Source organism: Etheostoma cragini, chromosome 19 (assembly GCF_013103735.1).
Source record: "Etheostoma cragini isolate CJK2018 chromosome 19, CSU_Ecrag_1.0, whole genome shotgun sequence".
Taxonomy (NCBI): Eukaryota; Metazoa; Chordata; class Actinopteri; order Perciformes; family Percidae; genus Etheostoma; species Etheostoma cragini.
In genome coordinates, this window is record NC_048425.1 from 4,362,390 (window position 1) to 4,376,828 (window position 14,439).

At 40.1% G+C, this 14,439-nt stretch overlaps 2 protein-coding genes across 9 annotated transcripts in view; both read left to right on the forward strand.

Moving 5' to 3' along the window:
* The window catches only part of LOC117934990 (solute carrier family 12 member 6-like), a 30,198-nt gene extending 21,081 nt beyond the window's left edge, over window positions 1-9,117 (forward strand). For 2 of the 8 annotated variants that reach the window (XM_034857058.1, XM_034857059.1), the window contains exons 16-28: window positions 93-191; window positions 296-415; window positions 629-733; window positions 1,175-1,343; window positions 1,462-1,657; window positions 1,795-1,964; window positions 2,045-2,176; window positions 3,227-3,334; window positions 3,630-3,686; window positions 4,776-4,799; window positions 6,001-6,269; window positions 6,354-6,487; window positions 7,228-8,143. In XM_034857058.1, coding sequence (XP_034712949.1) covers window positions 93-191; window positions 296-415; window positions 629-733; window positions 1,175-1,343; window positions 1,462-1,657; window positions 1,795-1,964; window positions 2,045-2,176; window positions 3,227-3,334; window positions 3,630-3,686; window positions 4,776-4,799; window positions 6,001-6,269; window positions 6,354-6,487; window positions 7,228-7,319 — 1,675 coding nt within the window. In that variant the 3' untranslated portion in view covers window positions 7,320-8,143. Of the gene's footprint in view, window positions 1-92; window positions 192-295; window positions 416-628; window positions 734-1,174; window positions 1,344-1,461; window positions 1,658-1,794; window positions 1,965-2,044; window positions 2,177-3,226; window positions 3,335-3,629; window positions 3,692-4,775; window positions 4,800-6,000; window positions 6,270-6,353; window positions 6,488-7,227; window positions 8,144-9,070 lie in introns of those variants that run through there. The other 6 variants (XM_034857061.1, XM_034857060.1, XR_004654645.1 and 3 more) reach the window with 5 other exon arrangements.
* A 3,564-nt stretch (window positions 9,118-12,681) lies between these two features.
* tox4b (TOX high mobility group box family member 4 b) overlaps window positions 12,682-14,439 on the forward strand; it is an 11,634-nt gene continuing 9,876 nt past the window's right edge. The window contains exons 1-2 of the mRNA XM_034857349.1: window positions 12,682-13,420; window positions 13,767-13,835. Of these exons, the coding sequence (XP_034713240.1) occupies window positions 13,313-13,420; window positions 13,767-13,835 (177 nt within the window). The 5' untranslated portion in view covers window positions 12,682-13,312. The remainder of the gene's footprint in view (window positions 13,421-13,766; window positions 13,836-14,439) is intronic.

Consider the following 14,439-nt stretch of genomic DNA (forward strand, 5'->3'; position numbering starts at 1 on the left):
GTAGGGGGTATCTCAGTCCCAAGTTTCTCACTATTGGAACTTGTCTCTTTCTCCTTCAGGGGCTTCAGTTTTAATTCACTTTCTTTATTTAGGTTCTTCTTGATGTGTTATCTGTTTGTGAACCTGGCCTGTGGCCTCCAGACCCTCCTGAGGACGCCCAACTGGAGGCCGCGCTTTTCCTATTACCACTGGTACTTCAACGCACGCGCACACACACACACACACACACACACACACACACACACACACACACACGCACAGTACAAATACTAATCTGTGCCTCTGGTGTGTCCAGGACCTTGTCGTTTTTGGGGATGACTATCTGCCTGGCACTCATGTTCATATCCTCCTGGTACTACGCAATCGCTGCCATGGTGATCGCTGGCATGATCTACAAGTACATTGAGTACCACGGGTATGTTGCCATGGAGACGTATTCCCCCCACATGATGGTACATGTTCGTCATGGTCAAGAGTGGTGTGTGTAAAAGTGTGCGTTCAGAAGAATCTGTGTCTATTTCCAGTGTGAATCATCAATGTTTTTTTGTGAGTGTGTGTCAGGGGAGGTCCCAATGTACACAGTTTACAACATGCTGTACAAACATGTACCCATGTGTGTGTGTATCAGAGCGGAGAAAGAGTGGGGGGATGGCATCCGCGGTCTCTCACTCAGTGCTGCCCGATATGCCCTCCTGAGGTTGGAAGAGGGACCACCGCACACCAAGAACTGGAGGTAGAGAACTGAAGCTTTCATTTCTCACAACCTGTCACTAAATCTTCACCTCATCATCATAAAGTTAAGCATACAGCTCTGCTTTACAGCTCTGTGATCCCCTTTACATTTTGCGTTGCCAGTGGCCCCTGAGGGACTGTACTTGAATTATGTAACAAAACGCACAATTTTCCAAATGCTCTGAATAAAGAAATAAAAAAAAGAAAGGATAATGAACCAAATTTATTTAATATGTTCAGTGATGTAAGATTATAAAACAAGCATCTCATATGCAACAAGACTCCGAAAAACTACACTGCTCAGTGTAGTCATTTTTTACAAATACCTGAAAGAACTTTTTGAATGTACAATAGTTTCTCCATAGATTGAGTAGGAGAACCTGCTGCTATTGAAGTTTAAAATGCAATAGGCACACTCATCTTCTCGCCCGCTCTTCTCCAGGCCCCAGGTGTTAGTCTTACTAAAACTGGACGAGGACGCCCACGTCAAGTCTCCTCGCCTGCTGACGTTTGCCAACCAGCTGAAGGCGGGAAAGGGCCTAACCATCGTCGGCACAGTCGTCTCTGGAAACTTCCTACAAAGCTACGGCGAGGCCCTCGCTGCTGAACAGGTGGGAGGTTCTATCTTGGCAGCGTTTCTGAAACAGTCTTTCATGTGAAGCTTCATCAGTCTGCAGATCCAAGTATCTTCAGATGACAGAAAGTTGTTCTAAACTCTTCCCATTTCAGACTCTGAAGCACCTGATGGATAAGGAACGTGTGAAGGGCTTCTGTCAGTGTATCGTGGCCCAGAAGCCACGTGAAGGTATCAGCCACATGATCCAATCCAGCGGCCTGGGAGGAATGAAGCCCAACACTGTGGTGATGGGCTGGCCTCACGCCTGGAGGCAGAGTGAGGACCCACAGTCCTGGAAGACTTTCATCAGTAAGTCAAAGAGGATGGACAATCATCCTCCACTGTCAAATTAAAGTTCGATAACAAGAGGGTCTTTTTCTTTTCCTGATCTCGTAGTTTTTGCTTTAGAGTTAGCAGGCTAACAGCGCCCCCTCTCTTCCTTCCAGACACAGTGCGTGTGACCACAGCAGCCCACTTGGCCCTGCTGGTGCCCAAAAACATCTCCCTGTTCCCCAGCAACAGCGAGCCCTGCACAGAGGGCTACATTGATGTCTGGTGGATCGTCCACGATGGAGGGATGCTAATGCTGCTGCCCTTCCTGCTGCGCCAACACAAAGTAGGAGCATGTTCTGTATTTTAACAGTTTTTGTCACTGATAATATTACTGCATCACTCTAAATATCCTCTCCGCCTCAGGTGTGGCGTAAGTGTGGGATGCGAATCTTCACAGTGGCCCAGATGGAGGATAACTCCATCCAGATGAAGAAGGATCTGGCAACCTTCCTCTATCACCTACGCATTGAGGCTGACGTGGAAGTAGTTGAGATGGTACGCTTCTCACAACACTGGGGCTGTTAATCAGGATATATTCCAGAATTACTATTAACAAAATCTTTTCCAGGAAAATAAGTATTGTAATAGGATTTGTAATAATTTTTTTCATGCTGATACACAATTTTAATTGATTTTGCAACGTGCAGGAAGACCAAGGCCTGATTGAAACATGATATATTTTCAATATTATTTTTGTGAGGTGCAGAGAAGGAATAACAAAAGAACCTCGTTACTTGAAGGTTGTCAAATCATGCATATTCAAAACATGTGTAGTGGCTCATAACTAGCATTAGCTACACAGCAAGTAGGGACAGATTAAATACACAAAACCGTGAGCGCTGATCAGTGTTCAGTCTGTCCTCCTCAAACATGTGATTGTTAATTGCTACAGTAGTTAGCCAGAGCCTAATGTCTACGTGGAAGCCCAACAACCCAGTCAGCTGTTATCAATGTTGCAACTATTCACGTCAAGAATAGTAGCACATAGCAGCTATCATCTTATGCGACTTTTTGACTGTGAAAGACCTTTTTGTGCATGTTGAAATAATTCGATTATCAAGACATTTTACACAGCCTGCAAAAACAAACATTTTGAATTATCAGAATGAATTTGATATTATACGTCACACTGTAAAATTTCAACAACCCTAGTAACAAATCTGCCATACTTATTATAATAATAATACAAATAATAATAATAATACCAGCAATACATGTTTGCACTTTATGTTACAGGATTGAAACTGTAATAAAAAATATTTGAGGACTACAGTGAAATAAAATCAGACAATTACATCCATTCAAGTCAAACTAGAAAGAATACCCAAAAGTAATGAAGACAAAAAAAGCATTAACATGTAAAAAGACAAGGTGGATATAAAATGACATGTTCACATTAAAAACAACTTAAAAAGTGATTTAAGAGATTGATCGCTAGCCGATACACATTCTTCTGGGACATTCACATGAACTGTTAAACATGAATAATGTTCTTCTCTTAATATGTCTCTCTCACTTTCTCTCTCTCTCACACCCTCCTCTCAGCATGACAGTGACATCAGTGCGTACACCTATGAAAGGACCCTGATGATGGAGCAGAGGTCTCAGATGCTCAGACAGATGCGACTGTCTAAATCAGACCGAGAGAGAGAGGTAAGCCTCGGTTAAGTGCACATGAACGTTATTTTTCATGTGTAGGGAGAGAGGGTGTAGATTTGCATTTAGACAGTTAAGGCAGTAAGAAAGGGTTACTGCATACACTGCCTGCACCAGTAGTTAATCCCTTTAAATGATCTACTCAGTGTTTATTATTCCTACAGCTGGATTACAAGATGTGTCTAATGATTTGGTAGCAGCATTTGGGTCATTATTAATATCGGGTGCATGCAAGATTAGCCGTGACCTACTCGTCTGATCTGTTTGTGATTGTCGTGCATCATTTTATCAGGGAAACCCTGGTAGCAGCAGCAGTAGGCCAGAGGCAGGTGGAGCCACAAGGTCTCAGGTGAGGTCAGTGGTTATGGCCAGCTGTGAGTCCATGCGTTTTACAAAAATTGAAAAGTTATAAATTGTACAGAATGGTGTTGGGACAGTGTAAAGGTACTTAGCTCATTATCGTCTTGTCAAACTGTTTAGAAAAAAGTATGTTTACTAGATTACGGAAATCTTATTAGACATGATGAAATTGCAAACAATTATGCCAATGGAAATCAAAGGGGAAAGAAATTCATAAAAGCCTTGTTTTAGGCCAATGATGAAGTTTAATAATGATGAGTAATTTGATTTGAGATTGTTGTTATTTTCTTCCATGACGTCCATGATTTCAACATAAAAGCAGATGGTAAAGAGAGAAATAACATGGAGAAAGGTCTCGATTTTAAGGTTTGGAGTATGCTCAGATCACATTTTATAAATGCCTCTGAGAGCAGGATATTTCTGTAAATTATTTTCACACAATACTAGATGAGAAGGTTGTATTTAATAGAAAACATTGGCCAAAAGTGCTAGGTATTTAGCTTATAACGATTAAAGGTCCCATGGTATGAAATTTTAACTTTTAAGAGCTTTTTTTTAACCTAACTTTGGAACAAATATTGTTAATAGAGGATCTTTTTTCCATTTTGATTGAAACTGTACAAATTGGAAGCTCAGATGGGCCGATTTGGAATCTTGCTCCTTATGAGGTCATAAGGGGCAAGGTTACATTCCCTTTCTCTGCTTTGCCAGCAGAGAGAATTTGGCCAACCCATGAGATTGGTTGGGCCCCTCTCCTCCTCAAAAGCTACAGACTCAGAAATGGCACGGCCCAAGGAAAGCTCATTGTGGGACTGGCTCTAGTGGCTGTAATTCTGCCCCAAGGCTGAATCTTTGGAAAGAGACGTCAGATATGGTATTAGGGGACCACTAAGGTCTATATAAAAGCATCCAAAGAGCACCATGTCATGGGACCTTTATGGTGCATTATACCCAAGTGGAACACAAAAAGATAGTTTTGTTTCATTAAACTTTTAATAGAGATCAGCTGGCGCAGCATCCCCTATTCAGATTTATTATTAAAATTCATGTCATCTCCTTTTCCCACTGGACTCCTCAGCGGGCACGCTGGAGTTTTGATGATGTAAGTTTACACAGTAGTAAAACATCAGCTGTATATAGTGATGTAGAGCAGTTGAGACAAACTGGCCATTCTGGACACATTGTTAAAGCAAAGTTTTCTTTCTGAATCCTTCAGAAAAAGACCCAAAATAAAAGTCTAAAAGTTCAGTTATATTGCATTAAAAATAATAAAACCAAAATTAATGCACCAATAAACGCACATTTTAGGTAGCGTGTTGGCATAGTCAATGGACAGAAATGTCTTTGACCAAGACGCTAGTCCTTACTGCTACTAGAGAATGTCTGTAGTTGACCCTGATGTTTGGCTTATGTAGTAAAAAAAAAGGCAAACAAAATAAGAATGAATTAGAGATCAGTGATCCATTTTGTACACTCTCAACTCCAAGTCATCGTTCATCAGACATTTTATAGCTTTCAGGTTCTTTATCTGAAGGATTCAATTAATAATTTGGCCGATAAGGAAGTTAATATGTGCGGATCTGGGTCAAATGCACATTTTGTTATTAAACTGCCTTGCTCTAAATAGGCTGACCTAAATACGGAACTTCCTCTTCTCCTTTTTTAATAAATCACAGCTGGGCAAAATGGAGAAAATCAAATATCACAATATTTTATTTTTTTTAACCAAATACATTAACAATGTTGCTGAGATATTGTTGGGTTGACTATTTATTTACGATATTTATTTAATGAGATTATGAATAAATAATCATCCATAATGTGGTTATAATGACTAAGTGTTTAAAGGCACGTAATAGGACAGTCTGGAAAGTTCAGGAAATGACATAACTTTACTGTAAGGCCACCAAAAGACAATACCTAGCCTCATACATACAGTAGATATTGATATAATATCCATACATTGCCCAGCTGTGGTTGCCATTTGACTCAGGTTCTTTTAGATCTGTCCCTGTAGTTCTTCTCCAGTGCTAGAGTAGATGCATGTCTTTTGTATTAGCAAGTTAGGTGACCTTGTGTTGTTTGCACGTGTATCTTTCCCTGAGCTACATGAGTGCAGGAGTCAGCAACCCCTCCATAGAAGACTGAGACGGACCGGTACAACGAGTGAGAGAGACAGATAGTAAGGAGTTGGGGAAGGAAGGAGAGTAGAGGTGTAGAAGAAGGAGGCAGCGAATGAGGTAGAATAAAGGTTGAGATGAGATTAGAAGGAAGATGTTTGTGTGTCTTTTGTGTCAAACCAGGCTCAGCTGGTGAAAGACCGGAACTCCATGCTGCGGCTGACAAGCATCGGATCCGACGATGACGACGACACCGACGGCGGGGAGCGCGACAGGGCGACAAGCGCTGGTATGAGCGGCGGTGGTGCTGGCGCCGGAGCCGGTGGAGGCAGCGCCGAGCATCACCGTAGAGTTCAGATGACCTGGACCAAAGAGAAGACCTCGCAGTACAGAGCCACACACTCCGGCTGCTCCACACCGGAGGGCTTCAGAGACATGCTCAGCATCAGGCCGTGAGCGGAAAGACCATTCACAACTTCTCTCAGCCTCGTAGTCCACTTGACAGGTCGGTTAAATGCAACTTTCTTTTTATGCAGGGACCACTCCAACGTCAGGCGGATGCACACCGCCGTCAAGCTCAACGAGGTCATTGTCAACAAATCCCATGATGCCCGGCTCGTCCTGCTCAACATGCCAGGACCACCCAGGAACACGGAGGGAGACGAGAACTGTATCCTTAAGCACTGAGGGTTGCACTTCTTCACTTATATTAACCAAATATATATTTATGCTGTATGTGCGGATGTTTGTTGGCTGGTCGAATAGTTTCACAAACTCAAGAATTGTTGGAAATTTCTGTAACTTTTCCGAAAAACCGTCACTCTGGCGTTCACACCCACCCGCCAGGGCTCTCACTTTAGCTTTCGTTTTCATTCCCGACATATTTCTGTCAGTTTTGTGAACAACCTACTGCAACACCAAGACTTTATGAAAGAAAATTGGCATATTTTAACCATTTTGCACAAAAAGTCTTTTCTAATCTTTAAAAATCACGTTGGAAAATAAAAAAATCTGCCAATGGAGCATCACACCACATTTCATAGACTTTGAAGAAACAAGTAACATTGCAGATCATTCCTAAAGTATATAGTTATTCAAACAAATGTTGTATTACCAAAAAATGTTTGCCGTTCGCAGAAGAAATTATTTGTCAAAACAACTTATCACTTTATCTTGTTCTACTACAAAACGTTCTTTGTTTCTGGTTGTTTTAAACAAACAACGGCTCATCATTACAACCAGAAACTTATTTCAATGTATAAGATGGCACACGAAAAAGTGTCCTACATCCATCCTTATGCATACCTTCAGACTCTCACCATAACAAAAGTTTTTGTCCTGTGGCAACAGTACACTCAGTATAGAGGCACCTAAACTCTGCAGAAGCACTCAACTTAACTTGCTGACCAGACATGGAGTTCCTCGAGGTCCTAACGGAAGGATTGGAGCGTGTTCTGTTGGTCAGAGGTGGAGGAAGTGAAGTCATCACCATCTACTCCTGATTGGACAAAACGGAGGAAGCCAGCGTTAAAGACGCAGCCAAGCACCCAGAAGTGAGCGATAGGAGATGGTGGGGGCCTGTGAGCTCTGGGGGTGGGGGGGTTGCGTGGACCCAAAAGGAGAGACTGTCATTAGCTACAGCATCAGTTGTCATGCCCAACACCTCCCTCCCCTCCAGCCCTTTTCTTTTTATCTTTACACTTAATGTCATGACAACGGTTTCCATTCCATTCGTCAAGCTACAGTAATGCCAACACAATTCCACGGACGAACAAAAAAAGTATGTGCGTGCTTGCGTGCGTGCGTGTGTGCGTGTGTGCGTGTGTTCCACCTGAGGGAGGTATGGTTTGTTGGAGAAGGGGACCAGTGTTGTGTTTGGGGGGAAGGGGGGCTTTAAGAATAGGCTGAAGGCCTGAAATACAGAAAACACTAGTTTATCACAATAATACTTAATAACAGTGTGTCAAAGGAAGGGAGGAGCCTCTACTTTTAAACCTGTTACTGGTTCAAAAATCAGTGTGCATTTCGGTTTAATTGAAAGTGTAACTTTTTCAACAAAAAAATGGTTATTTATTTGCATATCAATAGTGGCCTCCTTTCTTAGCATATCCACCATATACATTAGTAAATGCACAATCATCAGAATTTGTTTAATCCAAAGTGAAGTTCAAAGAGTTTGAATTATTTTTCTAATTGATAAACAGTGTTGGTCTGAACTTGCTGCTTTTTCTCACAATCTGTTCTCCTCTATGGAGTCCCATTTTTTGCCGGGAAAAGGTAAAAAGATAGATGAAACGGTCATGATGAAAATGAAAATGCTCAACATCGGTATCTGCCACCTAATAATTTTGACTCACCATAATTTACACTGTACTTTTGACAGAGTCAAAATTAAAAGATGGAAAGTGACACTTATGAAATAATACATTCAAAATGATTAGATTTACAAAAAATATCAATTTTCAATTGTACTTCCTAAGACAAATGTAATAGATACAAAGTCAAAATGATGACTTACTTAGTCAAAGTCATTGGATTAAAAAATCTATTTTTGACTTGCTAAGTCCGAAGTCATAATTATAAGGTCAACCAAATGTTTGCCAGAAATGTATTATTATTATAAAATACTAAATAGTGACTTAGTAAGGTACATTTTATGAAGTTAAAAAAAATCTAATTTGAGATTTAAAAAAAAGCCAAAAATAGCAAAATAGTCAAACACCAGCAGTGTGCTCTGCAAATAATTAAAATAGGAATCTGTTACTTCTACCAAGATGAGCTGTCTTTGTGCTCAACATTTAGGGATCTGGGCGGTCTTCTCTGTCGTGCCATGAACTGGACTCGGACTGCGTGTGAATAGTCACGTCAGAGCAGACAATGACGGCCTAGAATGTTCATAAAAAAGTGAGGTCAGACTTTGTGGGTGTCAGTGTGAAGGCCTCGGAAAAAGACAAATGAAACAGTATTGTTGACCCCCCGGACCGTCATGGAGAGGACCGTTGCTTTGTCAAAATGTCAATGGGAGAAACGTGAGGTGTGAATGATACATCTGTTCATTTGACACAGGCTGTTATCTATTTCTTCTCATGAGAATATCAGCTGTGCTGTGTAGTGAGCTTGTTCACTGAAACTCTCCATCTCACCATTCACCTAGTGTGGGTGTGTGTGTCTGTGTGTGTGTATAAATTAAGACGCTGTAAACTAGAGGTGTTTGATTCCACTCTAATGCTTTTGTTCTTTTCCTTTTTTACAGTGTTATCGTGCAGGGATTCTTTTATGTTCATTTTTATTTCCTAAACTTGTTTTTTCTTGCTTGTACATAAAGACAAAATATCCCAAGTTTTATCTTTTTTTAATTACATTAATGAATAAAAGGAATCATAACAAACTTTGCTCGAAAAAATACGGGAAGAAATAAAGCAATTTTGAAAGAAAAGTTACAACATTTGTGATCCTTTTGTTGAATAATAAGAATTATTATTGTTTTTGTTGGCTGATATTGGTGCTATAACTCATAAGAATGTGTGATCAAGATGCTTAGACTGATTTACCCGTTGACTGGGGAGAATGTTGCTACCCAAAGTGATTTAACAGCTAAAAATGCAAAACAGCTTCTCAACTGTGACATTTGTTTGTATTTACTTATTAATTATTATTAATAATAGTTAAGATTATGATGAACATGTTTCACTTTTTTGATACTATACACCGAAAGAAATTTTTGATTTTTAACATAGTTAACCAAAGAGAACAAAAAGGGGCCTTACTGATTAAAATATTTTTGTAGAGTCAACTTATTTTTAGTAATATAGATAGTCATGGGCTACAACTAACACACGGATTTCTTATTGAATAATCGGTTTTCTTTTTGATTAATTGTTTAGTCTAGAAAATGTCAATAAATAGTGAAAACTATTTTTTCATCAAAGCTTTCCAGAGCCCAAGGTAACATGTTTAGTTTGACCAATGGTCCAAAACACCCAAATATTAAACTAAACAATATATAAGCAAAAAACAAAACCTCACCTTTGATTTTCTGTTGTTAGTTTTGCTTTATAAATGACGTACAGAAAACAGATGGGTTTTTAATATAAAAGAAACTGATAGAAGTCTTATTTTTTTCTTTAACGCCTCTCATCTTAACCTCAATAAAAGTGAGATGCTAGTTTAACTCATAGACCGTTAATCAATCAATAATAGACAGTCTATGGTTTTACTGTCTTTTATTCTGGAACGCCAAAGTCCCATTTCCTTGCGTCGTGACGTAACTTCCCCTTGCGCGTACAATCCGGAAGCCGGTGCCTTGTTGTGATACTTAACGAAATCAATTCTGGGCGAAGTTCACTTGTAAAAGTGGGATAAAAACAAAACATTAAACAGATTTCGTGGGTGAGCATGGAGGTAAGAGTAGTTGGCATTAGAAACGTCTGACTTAATAAAAGAATCACCTTTGTGAACATATATAATGATCAATTATAACACACGATCTTTGGTTGTCACAAACACAACAATGATGGCCTTGTTGCGAGCGCGTCAACCGACCTGTTTAATTTATTATCCCTTTGTTAAATCGGTTAATGTAACTTTACATAATCTATTCAACCATTTAACTACGGTGTGAATAAAAGTAATTGATCTTGGTGTTGATTTATCAATCATGTAAAGTGTTTGAAGCTGTGAAAACAGTTCCAAACATTGCAGGCCACGTCTTTTAAACGGTTACTGGATCTATAGACATATGTAGAGATGTGTTCTTCTCCTGCGAAGTAGCCTACACTGTTTCAATTAGAAGGTTTCAATACAGTTTGGATCAAATTAGGATTACCACGTGACTGATGACGTACGGAACTTTAGACGTCACTGGTGTTCGGAAAGCACTGAACTCCTTTTGACTATTTGAACACTTTTCCTGCTAAACTATGTTACTCTGCTAAATAGAATAACTGAGAAACATATCTGTGTTGGCCTACACTAAACACATAAGGTAATTTGATGAACATAATATTCTAGTCACATCACCTTTTGATCCAAATGAATATGAATAGGCTATAACCATGAAATTTAAACACGTAAGCCCACAGTGACGGAGCCCAAACTACACCAATAAGGTACATTAGTTTTTGTGTAACATTGTGTAGGCTTTTTGTCTAATGGTTTAAATCAATCAAATAATCAATCAATGAACTAATGCACTTTAAAATGTACTTAAATTACTGTAAAATATTGCACAATACCATCTCCATTTAATGCATCACTTCTGATCACAGGTATTAGAGATATAATAACACACAGGCTTGCTGAAGTTGTATTACTTATGTGAGACTAAAACTATTAAAATCTAAGAGGTTAGGCTTCTGCCAGTCTGAATGGCTGTTAACGTCGTGCAAGCCACCAGATGTCGCTCTGTTTGAAGCCCCAAAGCCTCCAATCTGTTTTGGTCCAGATAGGAAGAAAGCCCCAAAGCTGTATGAAGCTTTATTATCACTATATGGCTCTCTGTTTCACTAATTGACTTAGTTTCAGCTTTGCACTAAACCGAACCGTTGGAAAGAGAAGCAGGTGATATATGCTGCCAGCTTTCGGCATTTAAAAGATAAAATACACAAAAAATGAAAATTAAATCTGTCAGATGCTTTTTAAAGCTACAATAATCATTTGTAGCAAAATTATATCATGCAGTCTATGAGCAGAACAAAGTGACAGATGGCTTCCTGTCCTGGCTTTCAAAATAAAATCAAGAAGCATAAAATGTCTAAATTAGCAGTTATGCGGTAAATGAGTTTGACCAAAACAGGATTTCAGATGCAGTTACTAATTTGGACATTTAAACAATATGTTGCCCACATTTTTTTGTTGTTGACTTAAATCCAAAATCAAGTTTTTTTTATTCAAATTTTGTTTAATGTGGGTATCAAAAGAGTTGTGAAACAGTTGTCATAAACAAAATTTGACATTTTACAACTGAAAAACCCCCGTCTTAAAACAAGTAACGCTGCAAGGAATAACCATGGATCGTATACAGCAAACTTCACTTGAAATTCAAAAACACCCACAACTACATAATTAAATATAGTAGCCTACAGTTGTGATAAGAAAAACAATTTAAAAACAAACTCAAACAAAACTCATTTTGAAGACTGGATTGTTTACGACCAAGGCTGGATCACTAACTGGGTTAAGCAAGCACCTGCCCCATGACCCCAGATCCCCAAAACATGAGCTCAACTGTAGTTTAGTAATTTGATTGCAGATGTTTTAGGGACTTTGCCCCACTCAAGTACACACAACCATATAAGGTGGGTTCTTGATGTTGTGTTTTGTAGAAGATCTCGGTTTTTTTATATTTTTGTTTTTTTAAAGTAGTTTTATACTCCTAAATAATATAGTAAGTATATTCCCAAATATGTATTTAATCAAATTAACCCATTTTAACTGACACACAGAAACCCCTTGTGTCATTTAGAGTAATTCCAGAATAGGAGGGCCAATACTTCCACGGTCCATGGAGAAGGGAAATAGGCGTTAAGGGTCCAATCTCCAACCCTTCATAAAGAACAACCTAACTGTGAGACATGCCTGTGGGCCTTATTCTTCTCTGGGCCAATAGTCAATCGGCTAGCTTAATGTTAAAAATAAGTGTGTGTGTGTGTGTGTGTGTGTGTGTGTGTGTGTGTGTGTGTGTGTGTGTGTTTGTGTGTTCCCCCAATAGGTGTATCAAGCCAGGCCATGTTTATGGCACGTATTTTGTCACTGTAATTTTGCCTTGTAGGTAGTTCATGTTTTTCAACAATATGTTTAAGTAAATCGTAAAAAAAAAGCTATACGTTTTTAATTTGAAACCGTCTCGCTCAACATCCGGCGTCGATCATGATCCGCTGCTCGGGATCCATTGAGCAACCTGGCCCGGGCCAACACGAAGCTAAACGGATTCGGTGGTCTGCCTCCCCTGTCAGACACCTTGAGACGATTATTGCAGTTTTCCAGATTTCTCGAGCACAACTAGCATAAAACGTCAGTCCGTTAAATTTCCCCGTGTCTGCAAGCTGCGGTGTTGGTAACAGGACCGGCAGACAGTCGGGCGCCAGGCTGGTCGTGTAGTCAGGAGCACCGCAGCCTTGCGTCAAAGCCAGCTAAAGCTAAACCGTGGTAGGGCAAGTCAGCAAGAAAGACGGGTAACAGCCACGTTACCTCCGGGTAGCTAGCCAGACAGCAGACAGGTTATTTTTGTCACGGTTGCTGGCGTACACACGCTCCGTTTTAGTCGCGTGAACTAGCCCGACATATGTGCAAAAGCTGTCAGTGCGGTCGGTTGAAATAACGTTACAGCTCATTTAGACCCGGCTTTTGGGACGTAGTATTTCCACTTACTAGCTATCTAAAACGACCACACATTTTGAAATATAGGTCAAATATAGGGGATTTCGGTTATTTGCGCAACATTTTGTTGAATTGTAAAGGGGCCTCATAGCACAACATATGAGGCCCAGTTGAAAAGATGGACCTGCATTTTTATTCGGATTTAACGGACGGTACTGGACCTCACGACGGTGATCCAGAGTTCTTGGATCCGCAGTCGTTCAATGGATTTGACACTGACAATAAGGTGACTCTATATTATGAATGGGAGTAGCCTATGGGACTCACGTCTTTCACTCACAAACGGTCACAGTGCTAACTATTTACATAGGCCTTGCATATTTAAAATAACAAAAGGCTGCCATTAAACCAAACCCATCTCAGGGTCTACATATATTACCTGTTTTCTGTTCCTGGTTTTGAGTATTCTAAGTCCTACTGCCTCACCGTTTCTTGTTGGATGGGAGTGTCACTGTGTGTTTTAATGTCCAGAAAAGGCAGATGAAGTCTGATTTTGGAGAATATCGGTGAAATTGTCTTCTTCCCTCTAAAGCAATGATAATTTTCCTAATATGTGCACCTGAATCTTTCAGTTCCCTGGAGGCAGTGACAACTACCTGACAATATCTGGGTCTGGCCATCCCTTCCTCTCCTCATCAGAGGTAGGCCTTTACATCTTAACTTATTTTGGCATTTAATTCCCTCGGACAGGATTGTGTTCAAATATTTGGGTTTTCCACCGTCACTTTGCCTAAAACCAAGACCACACACTCATGTATGGAATAAATCTTAAGAGTAAAAAGACAAAGGGTGCTAGTAAACATGGCTTTTGTTTAAGCATCTGTCTCCTAATTTTTTTGGGCTTGAGGCACCTTAAAACCAAGCTCTAACCACATTGGACCTCTTGTGACAGTTTGCATGTGTTGATGATTTGGGACTTGTTTATCCAAAGATGAAACAAGGTGGAAGGTGGGGGTGTTTTACCAACTGCCACTTTGCTCGTTTGAAAACCATGATGTCTCTCTCATGGGTGGGCCAAAATCTCTGGCCAGGCAAAGCAGAGAAAGGGGAGCTAACCTTGCCCCTTGTGACCTCATAAGGAGCACGATTCCAGATCGGCCCATATGAGCTTTCATTTTCACCTATCACCATTTCTAGCCACTGGGGGACCCAAGGGCGGCTGGAGGAATATACACTCACGGGCCACTTTATTAGGTACCCCATGCTAGTAACGGGTTGGACCCCCTTTTGCCTTCAGAACTGCCT